Source organism: Orycteropus afer, unplaced genomic scaffold (assembly GCF_000298275.1).
Source record: "Orycteropus afer afer isolate SDZICR_OR568_19922 unplaced genomic scaffold, OryAfe1.0 scaffold00038, whole genome shotgun sequence".
NCBI classification, from domain to species: Eukaryota; Metazoa; Chordata; class Mammalia; order Tubulidentata; family Orycteropodidae; genus Orycteropus; species Orycteropus afer.
Window position 1 is genome coordinate 13,057,906 of NW_006921625.1, and position 24,196 is coordinate 13,082,101.

Sequence of the window (24,196 nt, forward strand, 5' to 3'; positions counted from 1 at the left end):
TGTTCAAGTAGAGTCAAATGAGCACACATCTCTTGACAGTACTGTTAGTAACCCTCCCTTATCAATTCATTGAATGGTTAAGCCATCAAAATGAAACCAGCAGTTTTCTGTACTCAAATGCCTTTCCACACTAACTTCTTAAAATCACTAAAAACAAAACATGTTACCTACCTTGTAGAGGTACTATATGTAAAAATAAACCAACAGAACAAAAAACAACTTATTAAAAACACTTATCTTCTAAATAAATCCATGCCCATCTTTTGTGTCTACTTCATACATTCCATCTACCCACCCCTATCAAGTTCAAGTTATGTACCAAAAGGACCTATTTCTGAATTATTTCCAGACAGATGGCTTTGTAGTGTGTAAGCTACTCAGATCTATGAATTCTCAGACAATGCACTCGTCATCTTGGCTGTCCAACTGGAAATCTGTCCATGTTTAGATTTCCTTTTAAACCTTTCCCAACAAACAGAATTTGTGATCCCTAGATTCAAAGACAGACAGTACAAGTAACAATAGGCTAATACATGAGACCACCTCCTTTTGGACTAAATAAAAGCCACAGAATTCTTTATGGCTAAACTAAATTTGAATTATTCGTGTCTGGCATTGTGTAAACATCGTTTTAAGTTCATTTTGCTGGACTTCGTTAATCACTTCGGGTTCTACAGGACTCTTTTGAACTTTTGCCACTGCCAAGTTTATCCCGTGGGTTAATCCAGCTTGGGTAATACTAGCAACCTGGACCATGGAACTTCTGATCTTTGCAAAGGGAGAGACGGCTCTACTGCTACTGCCTTCTGAAGGAGAAGGAGTTACATTAAGCCTCGTCTCAAGTTCAAGCACACTGGATGCTGAGCCTGGGGTCTTTTGAGATATGACTGATTCAACTGACAAAAACTGTGGGCCTTTCTCAGAAAAAGACACATCTAATTGTGATGGTCGAGAAGGTGTCTGTTCCACTGCTTCTGATTGGTTTTCTTCATTAGAAACTTGATTGGTCACTTGATTTCCTTCTTCGGTTGTCTGCTGAGAAACAGTCCTGGTTTCTGAAGGCTGAGTCATCTTATTTTGTGCGTCTTGTATAAATCTGTGGCAATAAATATCCATAGGCTTGGCAAAGCCAGTCAATATGTGTATGTGGTCAGCGGAGGGACTTTTCTTCAGAGGCAACTCATGGCCTTTACCAAGCCCACTTCCGTGAGTGGCAGTAATCTCTGAAGGAACATGAATACTGGCATCAGTGCTGCTTATCGACTGGGAGCGACTACCTAATCGAGGTGCAGAAGCAATGATACCACAACTAGGAAGAACATAGTCTATGGGCCCTACATCCTCTAAAGAATTAGCTAGCTGCCTGTCTTCATCAGACTTGGGATTGGTAAGGAATTCATCAGAGTGGCAGGAGTCATTATCTGAAGACATCTCCACATCAGACTCTGCCTGGTCTTCACTATCCATCATGCCTGTAGTTTCCATGGTTTCAAGACTACTGTCTGATTTCCAAAGATTTACTTTTAAGTTTGGTTTTAGAAAGTTAACTTTCATTTCAGGTTTTGTAAAGTTTCCTAACTTTCGCAGGTTGCCAATATTTACGTTGGCTTTTGTCTGTTTTACTTTTTGATTTAGAGATGAAAATTTGCTCATGAAAAAATTCTTTCCTTGGGCCAAAGAGCCTTGGTTTTGAGATCTGATACCAATGATGTTTTCATGAGGTTTACTGCTCTTCCTGTAAATTAGAAGTGAAAAAGTTAATTCCCCACGGGATCCAGTGTATCAATGCCAATTACCACCTTGAGTGAGAACACTATGATTTTAAACAGTGCATTGCTAAGTGATAAAGCAGGTGACTCAGCTGAAGCTACATCCAAACCAAAAACCCAAACCCAGTGTCACTGACTCACAGCAACCCCACAGGACACAGAACTGTCCCACCGAGTTTCCAAGGTGTCAATCTTTATGGAAGCAGACTGCCACATCTTTCTTACGTGGAATGGCTGGTAAGTTTGAATGGCCAACCTCCAACCTTTTGGTTAGCAGCCGAGTGCTTTAACCATTGAGACAATGAGGCTCAATCCAGAACAGCACTGTCCAAAAGAAATATGTCAATTATATCTAATTTTAAATTTTCTAGCGGCCACATTAAGGAGCTCTGGTGGCATAATGCCTAAGGGATCTGTTAACCAGAAGGCTGGCAGTTCAAACCCAGCAGCCATTCCGTGGAAGCAAGATGACGCAATCTACTTCTGTAAAGATTTGTTGTTGTTGTTGTTGTTATGTGCCGTCGCGTCAGCCCTGACTCATAGCGACCCCTCCTTGGGTTTCCGAGGCAGTATCACTACGGAAGTAGGATTGCCCAACCACCTTAGAAACCCAATGGAGGTCAATATAAGTCAGAATCGACTTGATGGCAGTGAATTTGGTTTGGTTTTGGTTTAGTGACCACATTAAAAAGAAACAAGTAATTTTAATAACATTTCATTTAACCTAATATACCCCAAATATTATCAGTTCAACATTAATAAATAAAATATTAGTAAGATATTTTATTTTTGTCTTTTCTTTTTGTCAACTCTTTGATTACAAACCAAACCAAACTCACTGCCATGGAGTCGATTATGACACACAGTGACCCCTCCTTGGGTTTCCACAGTGGTATATCTTTACAGATGACGACTGCCCAGTCTTCCAAGGAGTAGCTGGTAGGTTTGAACCACCAGCCTTCTGGTTAGGAGTCAAATGCCTCAGGCACTATGCCACCAGAGCTCCCTCTTTGATTATAGCACCCCTGTATTTAGACTAGCCACACTTCAAGGTCTCTATGGCCACATATATGGCTAGTGGCTACTGCTTTGGGCAACATAGCTTTAGTACCTCCAGATTTTGTAAACCACCAGCACAAAAGCATTAATGACTAGATGGCCATCTGCAGCATCTTAACTAGGTAGCCCAGACACATTCTAGGTGGTGGGGTTGAGGACGGGTGATTCCATGTCCTAATGCTAATTTCCTGTATGAAACCACATGTACTGCTGTGAAGTTGATACTGACTCATAGCGACCCTGTAAAACAAAGTAGAACTGCCCCATAGGGTTTTCCAAGGCTGTATATCTTTATGAAAGCAAACTGCTAACCTTTTGGAGCGCAGGAAAGTGCTTTAACCCGTGCACGTGGGATACTTGAATTTATATTAAAAGACATTGAGACGTTTTTTTATTGTCTTGTACTCTTTGGCATCCCCCTCATACTCATCAAAGTAAGTAAGTGAACAAATAAATAGGGGAGAAGAGACAATCTCCCTTATGTAAGAATTCCAGTTAACAAATACGGAGGAATGAGGGAAATGAAAAAATAATCCTAGAATTTCACAGTATTCATTACCACTGACAAGATTCCCCCAAAGCATGTCAAAATGATTGGGCTACAATTTAAGGAGAAACAGGATATTCTCAAAGGATATTTCCCAAAGCGTTAGTAATTACAAAGGGAAATCCATCCACTCCCTACTTAACCATGTGAAAAGTGGCATTACGTGGAAATGGAGGATGACAATTTCATGATCTATCTGCCAAATTACACCATACATAACTGCCAAACCACTGAGAATCATGGCCCAGCCAAGGTGACACATAGCCAGCGTTCTCTCACTTCAACATCTGTTACTGCCAGATGTGTATCGTTAGTGTGCAAAATAGCTGCATACACTGTTTACCACTGTCACAAATGGGAAGTGCTGAATAACAAGACAGCAAGGAGTCGGTGTGCTAACTTTACAATGGAAAATGCCAGCCAAGGAATCAAGGTCAACATCACCAGTAAGGCTTACTGCTATCCTGTACTCTTCTCCCTGCAATGTGATGCACTGAAAAGTCCACATCCCTTCTGTGGTCTCCCCTCCCCATCAGACATCACCTTAGCTGAATTGTGAGAAAAAAAAATAAAGCAAACTCAGGGTCTTCTACAAAATAACGTATGCTTCAAAAAGTAGCTCTGGTGGTACAATGTGTAAGGCATTTGACCGCTAACTAGAAGGTTGGAGGTTCAAACCCACCAAGCCGCTCCATGGAAGCAAGATGAGGCAATCTACTTCTGTAAAGATTTACAGCCTTTGGAAACCCAATGGGGTTTGCTATGAGTTCAAATTTATGCAATAGCAGAGCGTTTTTTTTTTCTTTCTTTTTATTGTGCTTTGGGTACAAATTTACAAAGCAGATTAGTTTTACATTCAACAGTTCAGGCACAACTGATCTCACACACACACCCCCCATTACCATCCCCAACCATAAAAAATTCTCCCCTCTCCTCCTTGTGACCACACCTTCCCTGTGCCCTTTTCATCTATGCTTTCCTGTCTGTCGAGCTTTCCCTCTATGCGAATGCTGCCCCTCTGATGTCTCCTGGCTGGTTGATCTAAGGAGTGTATCTCCCTAGAATAGGTGTTCTGCATGTAGGTCTTTCCACTGATGAGCTGAGAGCCAATCCACAGAAGTGAGTCCACTTCAAGGCCTGAAGGGTAACCCAGGGCCATAGTCTCATGTGTTCACCAGTCTCTATAGGACCAGCAATTCTGGCCATTTTGTGTTTTTGAATTTTGTCTCACATTTTTAGAGGGTTTGATTTTTGGATGCTTCAAAATGTCACGGTCATGAAAGATGAGGAAAAACGAACTGTCACAAATTACAGCAAACTATAGGAATAAAACAATGAAATGCACTGTGGGATCCTGGACAGAAAAAGGACTGTAGTAAAAAAAAGTAGTGAAATAATAATTAAGTTCTGTACCTTGGTAAGGAGTAATGTACTATGGTTAATTTCTGAGTTTTGATAAACGTTCTATGTAATATGTATAATGTAATATGGTAATGGGAGCTCTGGTAGCATAGTGCCTAAGGCACTTGACTGCTCACCAGAAGGCTGGTGGTTCAAACCCAGCAGGCACTCCTCGGAAGGAAGGTTGGGCAATCCTACTTCCGTAGTGATACTGCCTTGGAAACCCAAGGAGGGGTCGCTATGAGTCGGGGCCGACTCGACGGCAAACAACAACAACAACAATATGGTAATGTGAAGGGGGAGCTGGGCAACTGGTATATAGGAACTTTATTATTTCTATAACTCTTTAAGTATAAAACCTGTCTGAGAATTTCACATATATAGATACAGAATTTAAATAAAAAGTCAGTATTACTTTTTAATCCAAAGAAATAGGATTCTTTCCTCTCTAAATACTAACACATTATCATAATGACCTTCCTCCTTTATAAGTATTTATAAAGAAATGAAATAAGACTTTGGATGATAATGTCTTTATTCTTGGGAGAAGAGCAAAGTAGTCTACTCACCTTTCAAGTTTTTTTTCAATTATAGGTACATCTAATCCCATGGCTTGCTTGGTGATCTGCAGCATCTCTGCAATGCACTGAAGGGTATCTGAAACCCAAACACAACTGACTGCCACTTTCTCCAAAACAGTCTAACAAATTTTAACATAAAAGTAAAGAACAACAGAACCAAATCAACTGGAATTCATACTTTTGCTCTAGTTCTGTTTTGATCCAAGAGCCTATAAAAGAATCCTGATCACAAGAGCGAAAATACCAAACAGAATTTCAAATTCTCATGGCAGTTCTTTCTGAAGTTAAGGGAGGCTGGATGAACCCCCTTAATTTTTGCCCTAAGTTAGTCTTTAAACCAAAAGTATTCCCTGAAGTCTTCTTAAAACCAAACAATAGGTTAGCTAGTAAAGAGTATCTGCCTTGAGCATCGTGCCCCTTTTACAATTCTCTCTACAGGATCAAAAGGAGCTCTGGTGGCAGTGCCTATCTGACTGCTAACCAGAGGATTGGCGGTTCAAACCCACTAGCCGCTCCACAGAAGGAAGACTGGGCAATCTATTTCCATAAAGATTTACTGCCTCAGAAACCCAAAGGGGGTCGCTGTGAGTCAGAAGTGACTCAGTGGCAGCAAGTTTGGTTTTCTGGTTTTATATGGGATCAAACTGACCACAGCAACTTGAAAGATTAGACAGGAATCTTAGGGGGTGTGATGGTTAATGTTACGTGTCAACTTGGCTAGGCTATGATTCTCAATGGTTTGGCAGACACTGGACTGACTGTTTTTCCACAGTGTAATATAATGTAATCATCTTTCCTTTTGTGATCTGATGTGAAAAGCTAATCAGCTAAAAACCAATCAGTTTCCTTGGGCATGTGGCTTGCACCCAATACCTAGGGATGCTCTGGCAAAGCCGGTGCTCTCCACCCATCCTGCATTCGATTTCTCATCTTCAGACCCCGTTCTTAGTACATGATCTAACATCCTGCTATCTAACCTGCAGATTCTGGGATTCACCAACTCCTACAGCCCCTTGAGCCAGTAGCCTGCCATCTGACCTGGCTGCTTATTTTGGGTTTATCAGCCCCCGCAACCATGCGAGTGAGTCAGAAGGCTCCAGCCTGATGCCTGACCCAAGGATTTGGTACTTACCAGCCCCTACAACTGTGTAAGCTATTTCCTTGAAACTACATCAATCTCTCTCCACTTCACTGGTTTTGCTCCTTTAGAGACCTCACCTAAGACGGGGGCAGTGAGTATTATGTTAACAGAAAAACAATTTAGAAAAGGAGGTTGAGAATGGTTGCATAACTTAAAGAATGTAACCAATGCCACTGAACTGTACATGTGAAAACTGTTGAATTGGTGTATGTTGTGCTGTATATATTCAACAAAAAATAAAACTACTAAGAAAAAATAAACAACACAACTTTTTTCTAGTTCGTTTGTTGAAGTAATGTGCCGAGCGCCAAGGCAATAGTGGTGAATCAGACATGAGCCCTGCGGTCTGATGGATTGCTTTTATATGGCCTTTCTCACCATGGTTTTCTAACTCCTACTAAATGACTAGGTGGGACTATGCAAACAGGCTGCTTGTGGCCCACTAAGGGGAGTGGACAGCTTGCTAATGACACAAATAAGGCGCATTGCACCCTTGTGGAAGGAGGACCATGCAAATATGGTGTATGGAACCTACCGTGGTGATTGCTCAGTTCTGCCATCTCATCAGGCTGAAAATGAGCCCTCCCAGAGGTGGGAAGGGGAATCTCACTACCATCAAGAAAGAAGAGCCAGGAGTAAAGTATGTCCTTTGGACCTGACGTTCCTGCTCTGAGAACCTCCTAGACCCCAGAAATAGACAGCTGTAACACCGGAGGTGGCACTAGATGGCAAGCAGCAACAGAGAACTGGTGATAGCAGAACCAGGTGACAGGCAGGAGATGGTGTGGGAGGTTTCTCAGCTCACGGAGCAAGACCATGTGGTAGCCCTGGCACCCAGACGACTCCTTACGGAGTCAAACACACTGAGAATTTCCATTACAGATTCCTTTGCCCCAAGATACATTACCCGCTATGTTTCTGGAACAAAACTGCTATTTTAAGGTCCCAAAACCACAACACTCCTCCCCTGAATCAGTTCTCATTCATTGGCAATGGTATGTAACGTTCTGAAATCCATCTGGGATTAGAGTAAACACAAAGTTATGACTGGATATATTACTCTCTTCCTCTTCATTACCTTTTCCATCCTCTTCTGGATTGCGCATCACAGCTCTCAGTGTGTGGAAATAGCCACTTGCATCTTTGCATTTGTAGTGCAGTCGCATGCAGGAGAACTTTGGCTTACCAAAAAGAGTGGGTTCAGGACCTAAAGACCCAAATGAATTATGTATAAAATCACATATTTCATATCATATTCACTTTCTCTTCCAGATCTTCACAGGACCAACACATACTCATCAGTAAGGTATTTAGCATATTTTCTTCATAATGTAAACCAGAGCACACAAAACACAAGCTTATCATAACTATTTGGTTTGATGAAGACAGAAATAAGAATCATTTGACCACCTCTTAAAAGAAATAGCATTTTTGTCCCCTATGATTTGGATACCCAAAAACCCATGGCCATTAAGTCAATTCCAACACGTAGCAACCCTACAGAACAGAGAAGAAATACTTCATAGGGTTTCCAAGACTGTATATCCTTATGGAAACAGACTGCAACATCTTTCCCCCTCAAAGTGGTTGGTGGAATTGAACCTCCAACCTTTCAGTTAGCAGCTGAACACTTAACCAGGGCTCCTTAATGACCTGGATAAAACGCATCGCGAATGAGTCAACTCCAACTCACAGCAACCCCTGTTGGGTTTACGAGGCTGTAAATCTTTACAGAAGTAGATTACCCCATCTTCCTTCCAGAGTGCCTGGTGGGTTTGAACTGCTGACTTTCGGGTTAGCAGTCAAATGCCTTATCTACTACTCCACCAGAGCTCCTTATGACTTGTATATTACACTAACATTTACCTATTTCTATTTTCTCCAGGTCTTCTAGACTTAGTCGTTGATATTGGTTGACTTTATCAACTTCATCATCATAACTACATAAAAAGAAAGGGAGTAAAAAGAAGATTTAAAATCAAAAGCATATTTGGCTTGTCAGCCGAGATATAATAGGAACAAAGTACTATGCATTTAAAATAACAAACTCTTCCACAGCATAACACATCCTGGAGTGGTTAAAGAGTTAAACACATATGAAAAATTTTAAAAGCTACATGAAACAAGAATATAATTTTATAGCTCATTAGCTAAAGGAAAATCAGCTTATAAACCTTACACTAAAATCAATTACAAGGCAAAAATAATTTGTTTTATAGAAAGTTTTTATAAAATGAAAACCTAAAAATCTAAAAGAAGGCAAAATATATACCCATATACAATGAAATCATGTATTTGTGAATAATACAGCAGGTAAATTTGATATCCAAACTCAAGAATGAAAAAAATCCATTAATCCATGCCAACAGATTCCTTCTCTAATAAATGACAGTTCACTAAGACAAAAAAGAAAGCGAGTATTTAATTAGAAAATAGTAATAAAAATAAAAACAATTCTAGTAAGGCTATGAGGACACAAGTGCTTGTGTCTTGCTGGTGGCATTGCTCAATGGCAGACTTTCTGGAGATTAATCTGATACCAAATCACAGAAATCATATAATTTATCATACCCTTGTAACTAAAGAAACACGTGCCACGTGCACATTATCTGCAAAGATAGTTGCATTATTCATAATTGCATAAAACCAGAAATAACTCAATGCCCAACGAGGGAAGAACATTTAACTATAGTATAGTAATAAAAACAATGATATGTGGCCCTTAACAGGAAAAATATGTAAGGTACTTCAAAAAAAACCAGGACATATGTAGGAAGTAATACTAAATGCTAAAAGAAAACACAGTACTACATGAACTGATTATAACGCTAAAATCACATTCTCAAACTAGTATCAAAGGAAGAGTAATTTATCAGTTATGTAAGATGTAAGGGTTCAATGTATTTTCATAAAATAGTAAAAGTAAATTCTTAAAATTTTTACTGTTACATAGTCTAAAAGAAAACTTAAGTTTTAAAAAAGGAACAAATTAAAAGCTTTAAATCAATAAGCAACTTACTAGGCCACGTAGTAGGCAGAGTTAGAAAGCAGTAACAGCACATCCACATCTCTGTGAGTAGCATCAATGAGGCTAAACAAACATGACACAGGGAATTAAATATTTTCATTTTCACCTGCATTTTTTCCTTACCAAGCACATTTCTACAGCAGCAGAGTCACGTATGATAAAAAGACTAGCCAGAGAAGAAAAAAGAAAATCAATAAGGGCTACTGAAAATTAAAAAAAATAACAACAGGACTTGGGAAGAGGGAGAAGAGAGGAGTATAAGGGAAGGGCTGGATTGGAAGGGGAACAGCCGAGGAGGAGGGAAGCCGCAGGGGGAATGGGGTAATGGGGTAGGGGAGAGAGAGACAGAGAGAGAGAGAGAGAGAGAGAGAGAGAGAGAGAATCAGAAGAAGGAAAAATCTATGGCAGAGGGAGAAATGAACTAGGCAATTCTCTCACATCTAAAACCTCCAAATACCAGTGCATATTTAGGGTATCTTCTCACTCCTTGTTTTGAGAGAAGCTCGCACAGATAACCTGTGCACACAACAGGGAACAAGCCCAAGCTGCTTCTGCATTTTTCTCACCACAGATTTATTTACTTGGCTTTCAAGAAACAGCTACACATTTCCTTATTCTAAATCCATTTTGCCACGTTTGTATCCACCCTAAAAATCAAGTATCAGAAAAAGGGTGAGAAATCAGGTAAATGCTGAGAACCATTAAACCAAAACTACAGCAAAATGTACACTCTTGTAAGATTACTACTAAGAAAACCCACCAATAATCAACAGGTAACACAGAATCTGAACTCAAAAGAAACTTTGAATCTAGTATCAGTAACAGCCTTTTCACCAAAAGGGGGGAATCAATCTGTGTTCCTGTATTTCCCCACAAATTCCCCTGGAAGAGTGTTCATTTCCGCCTTGGGCCGCAAACCAGAAGGCTGGCGGTTCAAACCCACCAGCGCTCCTCGGAAGGAAGATGGGGCAATCTACTTCCGTAGTGATACCGCCTCGGAAACCCAAGGAGGGTCGTTGTGAGTCGGGGCCAACTCGACGGCACATAACAACATCACAACGCTGCTGAAAGACCAACGGCAACGGGCGGAGCAGAAAGCACCTGTGGGCGGCGGGAAGGGCCTTAACCGGCTAAGAACGAGGTCTTTGTTCCTGGTGGCGCAGGGGGCATTTACCAAGCCCGGAAGAGTTTCTACAGCAGCAGCGTCCCGCTGCCGGGGAACTCTTCCTAACGCGGCCTTACTCTGTTACGACAAGTTGCCTCCGCGTTTTCACCTAAGATCACAGACCGAAAAACACAACGATGGGGCTGAGAGGCCAGGAACTGCTAACAGAGATCACTTCTAGGATCCAGTCCCGGGCACTATCTTCATCCGTCAGCGGGAAGGGAACGCCAACGACGCTACGTTCCTGGCAGCTTCCCGCCGGGAACCGAGCCCACCGCCGCCGAAGGGACTTCGGTCTGGCGCGCTGATACTTACGTGCTCTCTGCAGACCGATGCTTGAGCCAGGCCACGAAAATTACGTCACGACACATCATTTGGAACGAGATGATTAGATTCTACTCCTACTAATTAGTGTCACTTTCACCCTAGCTGCCTATTTGGGCATGAATATTTACATCAGTCAAACATGATCCTCAGCCAAAAACATTAAGTCCCTAACGAAAAGCACTTGGCACGTTAACAGGCGGTCGGAAAAAGTCAGCCCCCCTCCCCCCTCCCCATTTTTACTGAAGTCTCAGCCGCAGTAAACACTGATGTCCCCTCCCCATCCACCCTTCCCCGTTTGAAGAAAAAAAAATTGAACACGAACAAGAAAAAGACAACCCTTTGAGTCCTCCCCACCCCCGCCTGCAGCTCGCAAGAGCAGCTGCCCTACTGGTTTTTGTTTTCCCGCCACTGGGGCAAGCCTTCCTTCCACACTATGAAGACGAAGATGGCCAGCACCACATGAAGCCCCACCACTGCGACGATGGTCGCGTAAAAGGCGCTCTCTTCAGGGGACATTAACATGAGACTTTGGAAAAGGAGTAATTTACAGGAAAAATATAGCCCCACAGGAACTTTGACCATAAGTCCCGCAAAAAGGAGGAATATCTTGAAAGTCATCGCCAGCACGCCGTCAGACTTGGGCTCGGCGGGGCGCGGAGCCGCAGGCGGAGGCCTGTGGGAGCGTGGCATCTTGTCAGGCTGTCCGTAGGTCCGTCCGTCGATGCGTCGAAGCTCAGTCAGGAAGCCGCCCGCACCCTGCCTCACGCCTGCAGCTAATGCAGTGAATGCAGCAACTGCGATGCGACGCGGCAGCGCCAAGTCACGCCCAGGGGACACGGCTGGCTTCCGGCCGCCCACTTCCGGCCACGGCCGGCGGCCAATGCGCATGCGCGGCCCACCATACGCATCCTGCACACTGCGGAGGGCGTAGACCCCAGACCCAACGGGGAATGGTGCCAAGGTGGCCGCAGCCCGGGCGCCCCACCCTGCTCCTGCGAGAGCTCCGGGGGCTCAGGTCGGCAGCTGGGGCCTCATGGCTGCAAATCTATGCCCTGCACTGAGGCGAGCAGTGTGCGCAGCTGTACGCCTGCTGCTTACCTACAAGGGGTAGAAAAGTAGCTGGCGATATACTTTGAGCGTTTGAAACACTTGAGTCAGATAAAATAAAGCCCTGGCTGGGTGGTGATTCTGAAGGGCGCTTCTACAGTACACCTAACTTCCTTTCCAATTGAGGATGTCCTCCTTCTGGTCCACAGTGCACCAGGAGTGCACCGACACAATAGAAGTCAGCGATCTTCCTGTGGTGCCAGGCTGGAGTGGGGATGAGGGTAGAATGAGGAAGAGAAAGGGCATACAAAGGCCCGAGAGGTCCGGTCGACACGCCAGAGGCTATCTAAGGGGGAACAGGCTGAGCTGTGCCTAATATTTGAAAAGGAAAAAACAATGGGACCGCCTATTGGGACCTAAGGAACTCTGGTGGCGTAATGCCAAAAGCACTTGACTGCTTGCTAACCAGAAGGCTGGCGGTTCAAACCCAGCAGCCACTCCTCGGAAGGAAGGTTGGGCAATCAATCTACTTCTGTAGAGATACTGCCTCGGAAACCCAAGGAGGGGTCGCTTTGTGTTGGGATCGATTGGAGGGCGGTGAGTTTTGAGTATCGTGACCTAGGGCAGAAACCAAGCTCCTAGCGCGGCTCTGGTGTGGACAGTTCCCGTTGGAATGTGGGTGGTTAACCTGGCTTCTACTGTAGGAAGGAGTATTTGTAAGATGCCTGCCATAACTCTTCCTGCACCAGCTATTTTAAACAGGCCAGGACTGCAGTGAGGTGAGTGAGGGCACTGGCCTTGGGCACCAATTTAAGGGCGCACCAAAAACCTCTCACCAAGATAAGTAATTGTCAATGCCCTATTTTTTAAAATGAAATTCAATATAAAAAACTCATGAACAAAATACCAAAATTTTAAATAAAGGCAGAATCTGACCCTGCACTCACCCAGCTCTGCCTAACTCACAACACCCCAATACCAGCCAGTGAAAATATGAAACTTTATTTATAAAACAGAGCCCAACTCAATAACCAAAGGGTAATCCAATTTTAAAACCATGCAAAGGATGTGAACAGACACTGTTCCGAGAAGATAAAACAACTGGGCACAAGCCCATGATAAGACGCTTCCCATCGTGTCATTACCAAAACCATACCAACTGCTGTCAAATGGATTCCAACTCATAGGGACCCTGCAGGACAGAGGAGAACTGCTCCACAGAGTTTCCAAAGCTGAAATTGTTGTGGAAGCTGACTGCCACATCTTTCTCCGAAGGGGCAGCTAGTAAGATTGAACTACCAACTTTTCAGTTAGCAACTGAGCACTGAACCAATGCACTACCAGGGCTCCTTCACGTGTCATTCCAGAAACCAAAACCAAACTCACTGCTGTGGAGTCGGACCCAACTCATAGCGACCACTCCTTGGGTTTCCAAGGTGATATTGCTACAGAAGTCCATGGTTCAACTTTCCTTCCAAGGAGTGGCTGGTGGGTTTGAACCGCCAGCCTTCTGGTTATCAGTCAAGTGCCTTAGGCATTATGCCACCAGAGCTCCCTCATGTGTCGTTGTTGTTGTTGTTGTTGTTATGTGCCGTCGAGTCGGCCCCGACTCATAGCGACCCCTCCTTGGGTTTCCGAGGCAGTATCACTACAGAAGTAGGATGGCCCAACCTTCCTTCCGAGGAGTGGCTGGTGGGTTTGAACCGCCAGCCGTCTGGTTAGCAGGCAGGTGTCTTAGCCACTATGCTACCAGAGCTCCCATGTGTCATTAGGGAAGTGCAAATCAAAGTCACAAAGAGATACCATTTCACATCTATTAACATGGCTATTCAAGAAAACAAAATAGAAGATGCCAAGTGTTGGAGTGAGATGAAGCTGGAGCCCTCACACACTGCTGGTGGAAATGTAAAATGGTGCAGCTGCTGTAGGAAAGTCTGGCAGTTTCTCACAGATTAAACACAGAAATACTACCAAAAAAACCCCAACAACTGCCATCATGTTGAATGCAACTCAAAGCCATGCTACAGGACAGAGCAGAATTGCCCCGTAAGGTTTCAAAGGCTGTAAATCTTTATAGAAGCAGATTGCCTCATCTTTTTCCCGGGGTGGCTGGTGGGTTCAAACAACCAAACTTTTTGGTTAGCATTCGAGTGCTATAACCACTACATGACCAGAGCTCCTCGTGCAATGTCCAGAACAGGAAAATCCATAGAGCCAGAGAACATAGCATCATAAGGGAATGTGCTCATGTGGAACCTGTTCACAGATCAAGAGGCAATCACTGGAAAAGAACAAGGGGATACTGTGTACTTTAAACTGGAAAAGGTATGTGCAGGACTGTGTCCTTTCATCTCATTCAATCAGTATGCTGAACAAGTAATCTCTGAAACTGGGACAGGAAGAACACGGCCATCAGGACAGGAGAAAGACACATTAATAATCTACGATGCGTAGATGACACAACTGTGCTTGCCAAAAGTGAAGACGATTTGAAGCCCTCACTGATGACGGTCAAAGACTGTAGGTTTCATTAAGGAGCAGGCCTGAACAAGAAGTAAACCAAAATCCTCATAACTGGAACCAATCACCAACATCATGACGACTTAGAAGAGATTGGTATTGTCAAGCATTCCATTCTACTTGGGTCAACAATGTCTATGGAAGCAGCAATCAAGAAGTCAAACGAGGCGCTGCAAATCTGCTGCAGAAGGCCTCTGTAAAGTTTTAAAAAGCAAAGATGTCATTTTGATGACAAAAGTGTGCCTGAACCAAGCCATGGTCATTTCAGTCACTTCATAAGTATCTATGCAAAAGGCAGAGAGAAGAAGGAAGAAGAGATGCATGTAAATCAGGGTGTTGACAAAGAATACTGAGCTGCTGGGAGAGTGAACAAATCTGTGCTGGAAGAAGGACAGCCGCAATGTTCCTCGGAAATGAGGATGGCAGGGCTCCATCTCACGTGCTATGGGCGTGTCATCAGGAGAGACAGTCCCTGGAGAAGGCATGATGCTTACGAAAGCAGGTCAGCAAAACAGAGAAGACCCTCAAGGAAATGAATTGATACAGTGGCTGCAATAAGGGGGTCAGGTAGCCACAACTGTGAGGATGGCGCAGAACCGGGCTGTATTTTTTTCTGTTGTAAAAAGAGTTGCTATGTGTTGGAACCCACTGGATGGCACCTAACAACTACAGCAAATTAGTGGTTGCTTAGGGATGGGGGTGGAGAGGTGGGGATGATAGCTAAAGGGCTCAAGCTTTCTCTCTGTGGTAATGAAAATGTTCTAAACTGGACTGTGGTGATGCACACATATAACCAGTGAACTGTACACTTTAAATGGGTGAACTATATGGGATGTGAATTTTATCTTAAAAAGCTGCTTTAAAAAAATAAATAAAAAAGCTCACCCCAGGAGCAGATGGCTGAGACAGGCGGGTGGTGGCAGTTGGAGCCCCTGAAAACCAGGGGCCAAGTCTACCACTGGCCTGTCCCTAGATTCTGCCAGCTAGGTGTCTGGGGACCCAAGCCCCTGCAGTTTCTCCCAAAGCCACTTGTCATTGTCCTTAACCAGGTACTGCCCACTCTGGATCCACATTTCCCACTCAGCTGATGTACTAGACAAAGCCTCTATATTAAACTCAAATAGCCCAAGAGCAGGTTCCTAAACATCTCCCTTCAAGAGAAAGGGGAAACTGCCCATCATCAGAAAAGTCTTCCAGCCTTGGAAACGGAGAGAAAAACACCACTGGCAAATGTTGAGAACTGTCAGAGGTATCAGAAAGGAGGACCTACACAAGACTAAGTAGAGGCACTGATGAGAAGCGGCTTCGAAGGACTGCCTAATCAAGATGGAGGCCAGTTAAATTCACAGGGGCACAGAGTGCCATCAGAGAGGAATCTGTGTTCCAGCTTAACTTGTGGTGAAGGAAGAAGAGACTCTGCTCTTTTGGAAAGTGTTCCTCACCCATGCAGCCCAAATGGAGCCAACAAGCAGGAGAAGGATGCAGTGACTCTGCTATCCAGCCTGTGTTACTGATGGTAACTAACTCGTCTCCAGGAACTTCAATCTAAACAGATTTGCAGAAAACAATCACTGGCTCTGTTACCAGGATAAAAGGAGAATGAGGAGTAAAAGGGTTGAACACTGGAGAGGGATAGGAGTGAAAAATCAGATAGAAAGAGAAGCAGTGCACGTTATGTATGTTCACAAAGAAACGAGAGCATGGACCCATAATTGTATTTCTGAAGGAGGCATTTGGCAGCCGAGAACGTACTTAAGAGACTAGGGGATCTGACCACCCAACAGGGATTCCTTAGAGACCTGATCTTTGAAAAGTATTCCTGTTTCACCATTACTCTGGTACAATACAGTACCTTTAAATTTATGCTGTACCAATGAATCCAGTTGCCAGAAATGAGTCTGCTTATTTTCATATATCTTTTTCTTAAATACAAGCGGTTTCTACTGACTCTTAACAAGCATGCTTATCCAAATTTTGTGGCATGCTTTAAATAGCATGTTGTTGTTGTTGTTGTTATGTGCCGCTGAGTCGGACCCGACTCATAGCGACCCCTCCTTGAGTTTCTGAGGCAGTATCACTACAGAAGTAGATTGCCCAACCTTCCTTCTGAGGAGTGGCTGGTGGGTTTGAACCGCCAGCCTTCTGGTTAGCAGTCATATGTCTTAGGCACTATGCCACCAGAGCTCCTGAAATAGCATAGCTATACACATATTTTTAAATACCCTTTACCTAGGATACCCATTTTCCATAAGAATTTAGGACTGGGAATGAATTATCAGATGGTTTTTTTTTTTTTTTTTTTTTAAGTGACTTTTACCTCAGTTAACAGTGGGGGAAAAAACCTCAAAAAACTACAGCATATGAATTAAAAAATTTTCACCAAATGGCTTAAAAACACAGAAATTTTCTAAGTGAAAACCTCGTCTTATTTTCTCAAACTTAAACTCACTGCCATCAAGTTGATTCAGATAAAAATAGTGGCCCCCACTTACTTTCCAAGGCTATTGTATTAAATCTTTACAGAAGCAGACTGCCTTACCTTTCTTCTGCACAGTGGCTAGTGGGTTTGAACCACTGACCTTCTGGTTAGCAGCCAAATACCTTAATAAGGCATGTCTTGTTTTAAGAGTCTGCAAATTACATCCATCTATACAGTATTTACTATCAAAGCGAAACAACCTATGAGACTGAAGTTATGAAAGGTTCACACCAAGAGAGTCTCCATAGCTTTTACTTGCTATTTTCCATAGAATTGTGCATGGCTTCTGCTTCCCAACTATATATGATCAGATACAACCTGTCATTCACTTTAATATATATAAACACTACCTTGCATTTACTTGCTCTTTCAAGCTTGTTTTATGCTTTTATTAAAAACCCATGAAATGTATAAAAACAAGATCATATCTAAACAGCTTTATTCTCAGAGCTTGGTCTAGAATTTTCTGAAATGCTTCTGATTCATTATATAAAAGATTGTAAGCTTAGATTTCAGCATCAAAGCAAGCATTCAACCTGGTGGATAAATTTAGATTCTGCAGCTCATTAAGTTTTTGAGGCACCACTTGAAACTGAATGCTTTTTGTTTAAAAAATGTTAGGCATCAGCTGGCCTACTTTATTTTATTAAAAGCCAGGATCCCTTCAGATCAGATACAAGCAGCCAGCAGTGTTGCACCTCCGGCTGCTCTCAGTTATGGGCATCAGCACAGTACACCTAGCTTCCGAGGCGGGGACACGCTCCAGCAACAGGCCAGGACATGCCAATTTGCATTGTTTAAATTCAATACTATAGCAAAACATTATTTCCTATAGAGTTTTACAGCGCCCCCTTGAGGCGAGCACCTCATTCACCTCGCCTCAGCAGCAGCCCTGTGTTTGAAGACTGCCATGCACCACGCAGCCACGGCCACAGCTTTGTGGACAGCTAGCAATGTTGATCATGACAACTTAGCAGCACTGAAGGTAAAGCAGCTCACCTGGGATCACAGTCAATGAGGGCCCAGCCCCCATGGAACTTCTCGTCATCAGGCAGCAGTAACTTCATGTAACTCTGTAGAAGCTGGCTGATTAGCTCCTGGTGGCTTCTCTGATTTTCCTTATGCAAAGCTTCATGCTCCTTCTCCTTGGTAAATATGGAGTAAAGGTCTTCTGTGACAGGAATGCCTTGCATCAGATCTAGGGTGCAGTGTTAATAACCGTCATTATCTTAGCTCACAAAAACTAAAAAGAACTAAGACCTAAAACTGTAAAACGCTTAGAAGAAAATATAGGCGTCAATCTTCATGACCTTGGATTAAGCATAATTCATTAGATGTAACACCAAAAGCACAAGCAGCAGACCGAGCTAAACTGGACATCGCCCTCCTGGCGGAGGAGGTGGGTCAAACCTCTGTGAGTGCTCCCAAACCCATTCCTCTGAAGCTCTTTGGACCAATGAGACTAGAGAAGGTTTCTGGGAAAGGAGATGTGCCAAGCCCTGGTGCTACAAGGGGAGCAATAAACCCAGACTGCTATTGGCTGGCATCTGTCAACCTTGAAGAGAGTCAGCTTCTGGATTAGGATGAAGCAGCCACTTCTCACTGCCATCGAGTTGATTCCAACTCAGAGACTCTGTGGGGCAGAGCGGAACTGCCCCGTAGGGTTTCCAAGGCTGTAAGTCTTTACAGAAGTAGATGGCCTCCTCATTCTCCCGGGGAGCGGCTGGTGGGTTTCAACTGCCGACCTTTTCGATTAGCAGCCAAATGCTTTAACCACTATGGCACCAGGGCTTCTTTAGATCAACCAACAGAAACAAAATAGGTTTTTTTTCCCTTGGATAAACTGCAAAAATCCAATTTTGGGTCACAGCAGACACCCCATATGTGAGGCAAGCTACTTCTTCACAACAAACCAAAACTAAACCCAATGCTGTCAGGTGGATTCCAACTCACAGCAGCATTGTAGCATGGGTAGGACTGTCCCATAGGGTTTCCAAGGCTGTAATCTTTATGGAAGAAGACTGCCACATCTTTCTCCCGAGGAATGACTGGTGGGTTCAAACCACCAACCTTTCAGTTAGCAGATGAGCACTTAACTGGTGCACACCAGGGCTCCTTCGCTTACATTAGACTTGTTAAAGTGCTCACTGGTCTGTGCCTAGGCCCTACCATCCCATGTGTTAAAAGGAATGCAATGCAATGCACTGCAGTCAATTTGCATCCGACTCATAGCGACCCCTCCTTGGGTTTCCGAGGCAGTATCACTACGGAAGTAGATTGCCCAACCTTCTTTCCGAGGAGTGGCTGGAGGGTTTGATCTGCCAGCCTGATGGTTAGCAGTCAAGTGCCTTAGGCACTACGCTCCCAGGGACGATGATTCAGATTGTTACATTTGGTTCTAAGTCTGAACAGTCTGCATTTATTGTAATTCTCCAAGGTAATACTTTCATGGAAATTAAAACTATGCCAAGGCATTCATTCTACTGGGCAATCTACCCTCCACTTCCTCTTCTGAAAAATGACAAGTGTTGGTTAGGGTAATCTCTTACCCTGGATGTTACATCACATTCACGCTTGCAGATGAGGGTGGGGCTCATCCTTAGAACAGGTGACACATAGCCCACGGGGCTACAATCACCACAGGCATCTCTCAGCCTCAAACAATGGGAGAACAGGCAGAATATGGGGCTTTCAGTTGGTGAGGTTTTAGGGCATCCTATCTACCCCCAGCAGCCTCACCTCTGCTCTCTTTATGGGAGCAGCAAACTGACAAACCTGTACAGAACCAGGCAGTTTCTTTTGTTGTTCGGCCTAAAAGATGTGCAAACCCTAATCTTGTAAACATCTGATTTGTTGAGTCAGAGGCTCACTATAGGGACACAAATATATTACAAACCGTGAGTCTGTGAATGAAGCTGATTTCTGTAAACTGTTAGTCATGGAAAGAGTAACACATCTTAAGGAAGGTAAAGCATTTCTGTTTCTTACCTATGACGGCTTGCCTATACGCATCCTTAAATCGGTTCAGGTAGTATCTATTTGCCGAGTTTACTCCATCTTTCATCACACCTGCTAGCTTCCTTTCTCCCGTCCTTGTAAAATCACCCTGTCAAAGAAAAAGTCATTTTGACAACTTATTCAAACACAAGAATGCTCTCAAACCAATGGTGGGCTTTCAGTTCGGGACTAGAACTCTATAGGCTTCCAGGAACTATTATAATTTCCAAATGGTGTACTTAATTAAAATATCCACTAGTGTTTGACTCTGATCCAAGTGTATCAAATAATTAAACATGCTACTGCTGGTGTCACGTCTCCACAGCTAGATGATCTGTTAGGGCAAAGCCATTCTTACAATGTATAGACTTTCTAGTTTACATGTGAAGACCTATTGCATCACAAATACCAAACAACAGAACGATTTTCAAGCCTCAATAAAATATTCAATAAACACAGAATTCTGATGTGGGAAATCCTGGCCAATTCCCTAGAGTTTATTACAATGGGATTTAATCTGTGAGTGTGTGCACATACGTATGTGTAGAAGGTGAGCAAAGATTTAAACTGTTTTGTTTCCTCTGCACAACAAAGATGTCAAGGCAAGTCCCTGGAGAGGTAGTGCCTTAAACTTCAGGCAAGGAAGGTACTGTGTCTTTTGTCTCCATCCCAACACCACTATTTCTATCCAAGGCAATCTCAGAAAGAGGCCCTATGTTAAAACTGAGCATTTAGGAAGAACACACTGCCAATTAATTGGGTCATTCACAGAAAATATTAGTATAGTAGTACCTGACTTACAACGCCTTCAAGTTATGACGAACCACAGTAACAACCATCTGGGTGTTTTGTACATAGTATCGTTAGTAATGTCCACTACATACAATGTTAAAATATATCTGCACGTTTGTATGTAATGTTTCCAACCTCTAAATAAAGATTGGATTTATAAAGATACTGATAATAATGTTTGTTGTTGTTGTTATGTGCTGTCAAGTCGTACCGACTCATAGCGACCACTCCTTGGGTTTCCGAGGTGGTATCACTACGGAAGTAGATTGCCCAACCTTCCTTCTGAGGAGTGTCTGGTGGGTTTGAACTGCCAGCCTTCTGGTTAGCAGTCAACTACCTTAGGCACTATGCTACCAGAGCTCCTCTGATAATAATAAACACTAAAAAAAAAAAAAAAGAGGTATTCAACTAGGTCAGAACCAATTTATTTACAGCAGAGTTGTCAGAAGGGACCCCATTGTAAGGCAGGGACTACCTGTATAGCAAGAAGCATCTACCACAGGAGAGGGCATGGCTGGGTCAGTGGGAGAATTTTTACCTCTATGTGGGAGACCCAGTTTCTAGCCTCAGCCACCATGCACATCAAGTACAGTTCCCAACTGTCAGTGGACACCTGCCTGTCACTCTGATGCTACACGGGTTTCAGCAGAGCTTCCAGCACAAGGCAGACTAGGAAGAAAGGCCTGGCAATCTACTTCCCAAAATCAACGACATGTCAGAGACTCTGGACCACTCTAACCCACAACCAGCCATGAGGACGGCACAGGCCAGGCCAGTTCCGTCCACTGTGTACAGACTTGCCATGAGGTGGGGCCGACCTGCCAGCAGCTAACAGTACCAGCGTGTTCCAGGAGAGGACGGACGACTCCTAAAGAAGGCTGAAATAACAGTGTACCTACATTAAAATAAAAAAAACACCTTCTGCAAAAGCCAGAACCTGGTAAGGCGGAAGCCTGTCAGTGAAAAACATGCAATTGTTTTCCAGTAATAGTGAGAGAAAAGTGGTAAGACTGCACTCTGTCAAAGGCAGAAAACTTGTGAGACCTGGAAAAACAAGGCAGTCCTATCAAGTTCCAGCTCTCACAGGTTTCCCTGTATTTCCTTTGAAGCAATTAACTTATACAAGGACTTCTGAAGTCATTTCCCTTAATTAATAAAGAGCTTTTTGACATTTATCACTTAAACAAGAGATGCACTGTCTGCTGCTACCTGCTGAACCCTTGAGGGTACAATTGCCATATAAGAAGTATCTCCAAAGGAATTATGACCTTGAAGGAAAATGAGCATTTATAAATCTCATCTGAACTAACACAACCACTTCCATCGCCCGCGGAGGGAGCTTCTGGGGCACCAGGGGCTACTTTTTGACACGTACAGTTCTGTGGGCATCAGCACACGGAGATTAAGTAACTGGTCCCAGAGCCAGCAGGACCCAGAATGCGATTACAGGGAGAGGAGGCAAACTAACACACTGGGGTCAAATCCTGCCTTCGGACATGCTTTGTTTCATCTGAGCAAAGTTTTTAAAACTAATGAAATTTCACGTCAAATTCCAGACTTCCAGACTCCCTTGCAAAAGTGGAAGATCACAGTCTGTCTACCACTCTCAGTGGCAAAGCTGGTTTTAAAGCCCAGTCTGTGGAAGGTTGAAGTGGAAGGGGCCCTTCACAGACAGTTCCAGAACTTGAACAGATCAGCAGTCTTGATTAAAGTAGACATTCATCATAGAGACTTACTTGCCATTTTGTCCCTTCCTTTTGTTTTCTTTTAAGTAAACAGATAGCCAACCTCTTTATGGATGCTGAGTTCTTTAGCTCTGTTATTTTCGATTATGTTTTCTTCTAAGCATAACTCTCTCCCACAACTGGTTTCAGTTAAGAACTGTAATCTATGAAAGTAAACGACCCTGGGAAGAGGGACACTGAGTCTGGAGGAACCAGGTAAGAGAACAGATACATTCCTGGCCGTCCAAGGGATCTTCAACCCCCTTCCCATCTCCCTGTATAATCGTGCTCACCCCTTTGCTCAGGGAGACAGACATTTAGAGAAGGGATTCTGTCTGTCTCCTTGGGTATCGATACTCAGAGTAAACCTTCTGCTTTCCCACTTCAACCTGTTGTGACCATTGGCTCTTCACAACAGGAGGGAAGGATCTTGTTTTCCTACAAGTCTGGTCTGTGCCCTGTGGACGGCAGGCAAATGCTTGCTGTGTGTGTTCACCTTGAGGGCGGCTGTCCCAGCGTACTGTCTGCTAATGGAGTCACCGTTGTTGGCCCACATGATCTGGTAAATTCGATTGCACTTCACTGGCAGTGGCTGCTCTGGGGGCATCACGCCGAGTTTTTTCAGCTAAAATGAACACATGGGTAAATTAACTGCAGAGGAGCCAGGAGGCCACAGCATAAAATGTAAGCTACAGAAAAGGAAGTGGAATCACATGCAAGATTTTTATGTCTTTAAAAAAAGGAGTACTGTTTCCAGACTTTTTATTAATAAGGTGCTCCCTGAAAAACAGATTTTTATAGCTGGATTAAATATTTCCACTGTTCTGTGATTTTCAGTGCATAAGTTCATACTATTTATTATATTTCATCTTTGCTTTAAATTTGCATATGAAGTGAAACTAAATATCAAAAAAGCACACAGAAACAACAGTGACATTAAAAGCAGCAGAGCAGTAAATGTCCAGTAAACACAACCTCTGGGCCAGGCCCAGGATTCTAAGCACTTTTACGTAAATTATCTCATTTACTCCTCTTACCAACTCTACACAATCTTTACTCTTATGATCCCCATTTTAAAGATGAGGACAACTGAGGTTTGGAGGGCTTAAGTTCTTTGCAGTTAACACCTAGTATGTGGCAGAGCCAGGATGCGAAGCCAAGAAGCCGACTTGAAATCCTGGCGCTTAAACGTAACAACCTTGAACACCCTGTGCAGCAGCTCTCTCTGTGCGCGTGGGTCTCCGTGTGCCAGAAGCAACTTGAGAGCAGCCAACAGCAAGGTCCTTGCAAGTTACTACAGAAGGTGGGTTTGGAACTGAAGGAAAAATGCCCCACACAACACTGCCCAATACACTGTACTGGGGCTGACATTCACTCAATCTTGAAATAAGTACTCAACAAAATGCCATTTTATTCAACTTACTTTTAGTGAATTTGAGCTTTCTAAGTTTTATGGCAACAAAGATGTTTATATGCTATAAAACTCTCTTGGATAAAGATTCTGTGTGTGTGTGTGTGATTTGGGTGAAAATTTACAGTGCAAATTCACTTTCCATACAGCAGTTCACATACACTTTGTCTCATGACATTGACCACAATTTACCACAATGCAACATCTC

General features: G+C 43.4%; 1 protein-coding gene across 1 annotated transcript in view; it reads right to left on the reverse strand.

Annotated features, from left to right (window-relative positions):
* Positions 1–588: 588 nt before the first annotated feature.
* Positions 589–24,196, reverse strand: part of INPP5F (inositol polyphosphate-5-phosphatase F) — an 82,039-nt gene continuing 58,431 nt past the window's right edge. The window contains exons 13-20 of the mRNA XM_042780411.1: positions 23,074–23,202; positions 20,053–20,170; positions 18,064–18,262; positions 9,518–9,589; positions 8,365–8,438; positions 7,577–7,705; positions 5,346–5,433; positions 589–1,735 (exon numbers count right to left, since the gene is read on the reverse strand). Of these exons, the coding sequence (XP_042636345.1) occupies positions 589–1,735; positions 5,346–5,433; positions 7,577–7,705; positions 8,365–8,438; positions 9,518–9,589; positions 18,064–18,262; positions 20,053–20,170; positions 23,074–23,202 (1,956 nt within the window). The remainder of the gene's footprint in view (positions 1,736–5,345; positions 5,434–7,576; positions 7,706–8,364; positions 8,439–9,517; positions 9,590–18,063; positions 18,263–20,052; positions 20,171–23,073; positions 23,203–24,196) is intronic.